This window comes from Suncus etruscus, chromosome 10 (genome assembly GCF_024139225.1).
Source record: "Suncus etruscus isolate mSunEtr1 chromosome 10, mSunEtr1.pri.cur, whole genome shotgun sequence".
Classification (NCBI taxonomy): Eukaryota; Metazoa; Chordata; class Mammalia; order Eulipotyphla; family Soricidae; genus Suncus; species Suncus etruscus.
Genome location: NC_064857.1, coordinates 96,008,391 through 96,015,344, shown reverse-complemented (window position 1 = coordinate 96,015,344; position 6,954 = coordinate 96,008,391). Strand labels below are relative to the sequence as shown.

Sequence of the window (6,954 nt, the reverse complement as noted above, 5' to 3'; positions counted from 1 at the left end):
CATTCTGCTCCGCTGGCACCTGCCTCACCCCGTGGCACACCTCACCTAGGGGGCTGCCCACTCTCCCGGAAGGGAGCCTGGGTGGAGCCCAGAAACTAGGACCATGCTTGGGCAGGCTGGCACCCTATATCTCCGTATGCAATGGAGGTAGACTCTTTAAAAAAACAACCATGAGAAGTATTTATTGGCGAAGCTTGAAGAAAAGGGCGGAGGGGCTAGGTGAGCTGCCCTGCCTCATCCTCCTGCTGCATCCGGGCCATCAGCTGCTGTCGCTCAGCCGCCTGGCGCAGTCGCATCATGACCAGGCTCTCATAGTCCCTCTCAGATACCGCTGAGCCCTGGGGAGACGAGGGACAGGGAAGGGTCAGCAAACAGCACCACAGACTTGGGACAGGGGCTGGGAGGCCCTACAGCCAAACCTGGGATAAGGCCAGGACTCACGTTCCGCAGAACAAGCCTGCCAGCTCCCCACTGTCCCTTCTGCCCCTCTCCGCCAGTCACCACTGGGCCCTTCCGCCTGGGCCAGGTCCTTAAGCTATGTCAGCTCAGCTTCATGGTTTCTGCATGAATCACTTCCTCAAGCTTGCACTAGCCCTGACTGCCTTTCGTTCAGCTGTACCTGACCCTCTCCCCCAGTCTGCAGCTTCCCTTTCTCACAGGCTTCCAGGGACTCGAGTTGTCAGGGGTGCTTTTCCAGCCCAGGCTTCCCCCTCCATCCCACCCTAGACAGGGAGAGATCAGCCAGAGGCCCAGCTTCCCTCTCAGACCAGCACCAGTGTGCCTAGAGGGCCGGGCCTGTGGCTTTGCTTTTATGATCATGCCAGCAATGCGGGGGATTAAAAGAGCGCTGCATAGTAGTAATCGAAAGAATAATAAACAGCCTGTGAGCAGCTGACTGTCAGGGGAGGTGGCCACCGACCTGCCCAATAAGATCTCAGGGTACTGAGGCGCTGCTCCCCAAGGGCTGTACAAAGTGGGGAGCCCACCCAAGTGGCAGAGTGAGACAGCACAAGCCACTCCTCAGGGTGTCCAACTGATGCCTGAAAGGGTCCACCAGGTGGAGGGTTGCTGAACCACTGGCTGGGATTAAACACCCGTTGACCTAACTGGCTGGACCTCAGGGGTGCAGAGACACAGGACATTGCCCAGCCCCATGCCCTGCTCCTCTCAGCCTGGCCTAAAGATGTGGCCCTTCCCTGTCTGCCCCGCCCCAAAGGATGGACCCCCTTAGGAGGCCCAGGGAGCTGGGAGTGGGAGGCGGTCTGACTGAGCCCTCAATTGCCCTGAGCACACACAAACACTGTAAGGAAATTAGAGGTTGTGTACGGGTGAACCCCCTCACCCCAAAGGTAATACTGCTGTGCCTAGAAAACCTGGGGTTACCCTCTGCATGCCTTGGGCCCAGCCAGGGTGGGGCAACTGGGGCGGCTCCCACCTCCCTGCCCCAGGCTCGGCTAATGAAGGCTTGTCAAGGGCTCTGGGGCTGTCACCACCCCAAGTACAGGTCTCTTCCTTCCGACCACAGTCCCCAGTCCTGAGCCTGCCTTCCAATTACAGCCCGGCCCCCTCTCCTCCCTCCCTTGCACCCAGGGGTGGGGGGAGCACCCCCAGTGACACACAAAGCCGGTCAGTCCCCAGAGGAATCTTGAGCTCCCAGCGCCCTGGGGTGTTGGCCACAAGCAGTCTCAACACCGCATGCGGATGCTGCAATTACCTCAGCATGAAACCGGGCTTCCCACCTGACTGAGTCAGCCGGACACAACAACACAGCCTCATGCCACCCGCCACACACATCACACTGGCACACGCGAGCAAGCCGGGAGCTGCACTGAGGCTGCCGTGGGCCCCGACGGGGCTCCCAGGCCGGCACCAGCCCAGACGGCTCCGGTAAGTCGGCTGGTTTCCTCTGCGGGGTTTTTGTCCACTGTGCTAGCAAGTCACCGGGCCAATCCTGTCCCGCTGGGAAACCCTGGTCCATCGCCAGCAACCAGGGCCGCCAGCCAGCTCAGCCTGGCAGACAAACTCGCTCAGGACAGCTTTGCCCTCCGAGATGCCATGCAGGCCCCAGGTGGGCTCTGAGCAAGCTGCTGGAGTCTGGAGCCTGCCACGGGGCTGGGACCACATGGGCCCCGACTGGCTGCTCTGAGCCCGGCTCCTGAGGCAGCAGGAGGGTGCACGGGCCCTCGGGGGAGCCCATGGAGACCTGGAGGAAAGGCTCCTTCCGCAACGCCTCCTTCTTCAAGCGGCTGAGCCTGGGCCGGCCTAGGCGGCTCCTGCGGCGCCAGGGCAGCGTGCTCAGCCAGGCCAGCACGGCCGGCGGTGACCACGAGGAATACAGCAATCGCGAGGTCATCCGCGAGCTGCGAGGCCGCCCCGACGGCCGGCGCCTTCCCCTGTGGGGGGACGAGCAGCCAAGGGCCACCCTGCTGGCCCCACCCAAGCCCCCTCGGCTCTACTACCGGGAGAGCACCAGCTGCCCCAACATCCTAGAGTCCCCGGCCGCCTACCCCGCAGCCCTGCCTTCGGCCATCTCCCTGGCTGGCCCGCTGGACCGCTACTCAGAAGAGGACCTGCTGGACAGCCCCCCCTTCCCGAGGACGCCCCCTCCGGACCTCAGCGACCCCTTCTTCTCCTTCAAAGTGGACCTGGGCATCTCCCTTCTCGAGGAGGTGTTGCAGCTGCTGAGGGAGCAGTTTCCCAGCGAGCCCCGCTTCTGAACTGGGGTGAAGGTGCTGAGCACAGAAGGTGATCAGGCCAGGAGTCCTGGGTCCCCCCGCTTTGCGCTCTGGGCCTCGCAGCTTCCTCCCGGTGAGCCGGGAGGTTGAGGGGCAATGGGGCCAGAGGAAGGGTGGGCAGACGGTAGGCAGTCAGAGTGGGTGAAATGGACCTAAGAGGCCAGAAGGCAAGTCTGGGCAGGGGCAGCCCAACGGAGGCTGAGAGGAAGTTGAGAGCTCTGGGGAGGGGGTGCCTCAGGCTTGACCAGGTCATTCCAGCTCGCACTGTTACACCTGGTGCTGGACAAGAATCACATGCAAGCTGGAGGCCTTGTTCAATCCCTGCAGCCACTGGGAGCACAGAGCTGGGAGTAGGCAGGAATAGCTAGGTGCGGGACCTGAGCACAGCTGTAGGGCGTTTGGATGGACCCGGGTTCGATTTATGCATCCCCTATGGTCCCCTGAGCCTTCCAGGAGTGATTTCTGAGCACAGAGGCAGGAGCAACCACTGAGCACCACCGGGTGTGACCCAAAAAACAAAAACAAACAAAAAGGAGTAGCTGGGTGTGATCCCAAAACCAAGCCAAACCCCACCCCCAAAAACCCCATATTAAATTAACTTTAACTGGAATAAAGTACAATGAAAACTCCTGTCTCTAAGCCGCTTGAGCACAATTTCAAGTGCCTCATGGCAAAGGGACTGTTGGCTTAGTTGGCCTAGTTTCCTGTGTGTTGTTGACCAAAGCCAGGGCTAGCACCCCAATTACAGGTCGAGGAGGTGTATGCCCCGAAAGGAAGGTATTTGCAGGAGAGGTCAGGTGATGGCGGCAGAAGCATGGGATGGAACTGAAGGAAAAGAGCCAACAAGTCAGCAGCAGAAAAAGGGGCTCACACTCAGCTGTCAACACGGTTGCTTGTAGGACTCTGTGCACCCAATGAAAAGGCTTCTAGAGTGGCAGCCTGGGGCAGAGCCTTGCCTGGCACAGGGGGGTGCTTTGGGGAAGGAATTCCCAGGCTTGTTGGGAAAGCTGACCCCTTCCGCCCCCTTGCACGAGAGAACTGGATCAGCTGGTGAACACGTAGCTCCAGGAAGTAGCAGTGCCGGTTCCAGAACCTGCCTCCAGTTGAGATCTCCTTGCCTGAACGCTGATGATGGGGCTGCCAAAAGGACTGAGCCCACGAGGTCAAAGCCACAGGATGTGCCCCGCCCCACCCATGACCTGGACAGAAACCCTGACACGTGGGCAGGGCAGGGCTGGGCCACCTTGTGCTGTTGCCTCAGGTCTTTCCAAGTGTGCAGAGGACTGAGGAGCTTCTCCACCCAAACCTTGTACCCTCTCTTCCCTCCTGTGCATGGGTGCACCAGTTGCAAGGGGACAGCGAATAAAGCTCTTTGTCATAGCGACGGTGGAGTCCTGTCTGGGCTGCATGAGGTTTCGACTTGTCAGGGGCCTGAGTTGAGCACAGAAGGGTTCCTTTCCTGCTCCAGTCAGTCTGCATCATAACTAAATGGCTCCTGCCCTCTTGGGGCACAGGAAGTATGACAGAGGTAATAAGAACAAATCTTTTGGATCCCAGGGGGCTGTAAGCACTGCAGTCAGAGGCTCCTGACAGACTGGCAATTGCTAAGAATTAGGTGCTGCTTGGGTTCGGTGTTCTGTCCTAGCCCAATGGATATGGGGCAAGTGCTGGAGCCAACTGTCCGTGGAGCTGGGCACCTCTGGGTTGTATGGGGCGAGAGGCAGCAAGAGGCTTAGCTTCACCTCTCGTGGGAGCCTGGACAGGTCCCCAGAGCTGGCAGGAGTGTCAGTATCAGCTAAGGTGATGGATAGGGCAGACAGGTACCCTCATCACCTTCCCCAACCCAAGAGAGCAGGGACCTCATTACTGAAGATGTCCCATGCCAGGAGCCCAGGGAAAGAAGGAAATGACAAGGAAGAAGTATGAGGTGTGAAGGCCTCCAGGACTCAGGAAAAAGCCATCACAGGAATTTAGGGGGGGGGCTCAGGCTGCAGGACAACCTCACCTGCCTCCCAAGGACCTGGATGTGCCTGGAAATGGGCCTGAAGAGCCCAGATTGGCAAGGCTGCAAAACATGAGTAACCGGGGTTGGAGTGATAGCGCAGCGGTAGGGCATTTGCCTTGCACACGGCTGACCCAGGACAGACCTCGTTTCGATCCCCAGTGTCCCATATGGTCCCCCAAGCAGGAGCGATTTCTGGGCTTATAGCCAGGAGTAAACCCCTGAGTGTCACCGGGTGTGGCCCAAAAACAAAAACCAAACAAACAAAAGAAACTTGAGCAAACCTGTGAGGCGAGGCCTGGCCCCTTACCTGTGACAGGCCTGGGTGGCTGGGGCCTGCTGTGCTCTGTGGCTGTCCTTCCAACCAGGAAATCTTCAAAGGGTTGTCAATCAGGCCCACTTCATTCTGGACAGCCAGCTCCTGCCAACCAACCACAGCACCCAATCCTGTCTGCTCTCACCAGCCAGAAAGTGGGTGCCCACCCACAGAGAACTAGGGCAGTGCTCTGACCTCTGTGGCCTCCTTGCTTGACACTGTGGAAGGTGCAAACCCAACTCATAGGGAGACAGAGGGACGATACTCTAACTGGGGGGAAGGGCAGTGCAGGCCCCACAGCAGTTACTGCTGTGCTTTCTCCTGCCATGCCTCTATTCCCAGGACTCGGGCCCAGCACTGAAGCGGCTCTGAGCTCAGCTCAGCAGTCCTGCAGAAGTGGTTCCCCATTGTGGAATGGCAGCACGCCAATGGTCCCTCAAAGCTCAGCAGCACTCACCGCAGCCTTGACAGTGGCGAACTCCACTAAGGCAGTGCCGGGCCTCTTACTGGAAAGTACCAGGTTAAGCACCTCTCCATACTGTGGGAAAACAAGAGTCCCAGTTAACATAGTTCCGCTCCCAGGATGGCTCAGCTCAAGAGACAAGGCTGAGTCACTTGCTGCCCCCCAGGCCATTCTGAGTTCGGGTATAAATTCTTGCTATCAGATTCCCAGAGAAAGTACAAAGGGTAGGATGGGCATTTGCTTTACATGCAACTGATCCAGGTTTGATTCCCAGCCTCCCATATGGTCCCCTGAACACCACCAGGAGTAATTCCTAGACACAAAGCCAGGAGGAATCCCCGAACAAGGTCTAGGTGTGGTCCAAAACAAAACAAAGAAAAAACAAACAAACAGGGGCTGGAGAGAGCACAGCGGTAGGGCTTTTGCCTTGCATGCGGCCAACCCGGTTTGATTCCCAGAATCTCATATAGTTCCCCAGCCTGCCAGGGGCAATTTCTGAGTGCAGAGCCAGGAGCGACCCCTGAGTGCCGCTGGGTGTAGCCCAATAACCAAGCAATCAATCAATTGATAAATAAAACAAAAACAAAAACCAAACAAAAAAAAAACCCCAAAGCAATCAGAGATGGGAAAAATATCTTTTCTGGGGCTGGCGAGGTGGCGCTAGAGGTAAGGCATCTGCCTTGCAAGCGCTAGCCAAGGAAAGATCGAGACCGTGGTTCGATCCCCCGGTATCCCATATGGTCCCCCCCAAGCCAGGGGCAATTTCTGAGCACTTAGCCAGGAGTAACCCCTGAGCATCAAATGGGTGTGGCCCGAAAAACAAAAAAAAAAAACAAACAAACAAACAAAAAAAAACCTTTTCTTTTGTTTTCTTGTTCTTATCCTTCAGAGGTCTATCCTGGGAGTGCACAGGGGACCCGTGTGGTGACAGGAGTCAAACCCAGATGCCTATCTCTTGAACTGTGTCAGAGCCAGGGCTGGTTTCCTTGCTGGGAGTGTAGGGTGCTCAAGGAGAAATAGCTGAAGCGCTTGGCTGCCTCAGGGACTGACCCTGCCGGGGAAGGACCCGCCATCGCCTCCTGTCATCCAATAAATTCAGCCAAGTCCTTTGTTTCTGAGGATAGCCAGGTGAGGAATGGCCGGAACCCTTGACTGGCAGGAGGGCCGTGTCCCAAGCAAGTCTCTAGCTGTTCCTGGGTCCCTAAGGCTGGTGGTGTCTACACAGGGTGGGGGCTGCACTGGCGCGGTGGGACAAACAGACCTTCTGCAGAAGCCGCAGGAGCACATCTCTGGAGTAGCCGCCCTGTGACTCGTCCTCCTTCTTGCATTTCCATTTTAGCTAAGAAGATGGCAGTCTCAGTAATATTCACTCTGTGCAGATACCCCCAGGACTCAGAGCATCCTCCACAAAAACATGTGGCCCGCCCTTGGAAATGGG

The 6,954-nt window shown here is 57.7% G+C and overlaps 2 protein-coding genes across 2 annotated transcripts in view; one reads left to right on the top strand and one right to left on the bottom strand.

Annotated features, from left to right (window-relative positions):
- Nucleotides 1-195: 195 nt before the first annotated feature.
- Nucleotides 196-6,954, bottom strand: part of DNAJC17 (DnaJ heat shock protein family (Hsp40) member C17) — a 34,774-nt gene continuing 28,015 nt past the window's right edge. Inside the window, exons 8-11 of the mRNA XM_049781502.1 lie at nt 6,778-6,855; nt 5,511-5,591; nt 5,048-5,158; nt 196-338 (exon numbers count right to left, since the gene is read on the bottom strand). Coding sequence (XP_049637459.1) covers nt 216-338; nt 5,048-5,158; nt 5,511-5,591; nt 6,778-6,855 — 393 coding nt within the window. The 3' untranslated portion in view covers nt 196-215. The remainder of the gene's footprint in view (nt 339-5,047; nt 5,159-5,510; nt 5,592-6,777; nt 6,856-6,954) is intronic.
- C10H15orf62 (chromosome 10 C15orf62 homolog) lies at nt 2,157-2,767 on the top strand. The gene has a single exon (XM_049781483.1). It carries the CDS (start codon nt 2,196-2,198, stop codon nt 2,715-2,717), a length of 522 nt encoding a protein of 173 aa, XP_049637440.1. The 5' UTR covers nt 2,157-2,195; the 3' UTR covers nt 2,718-2,767.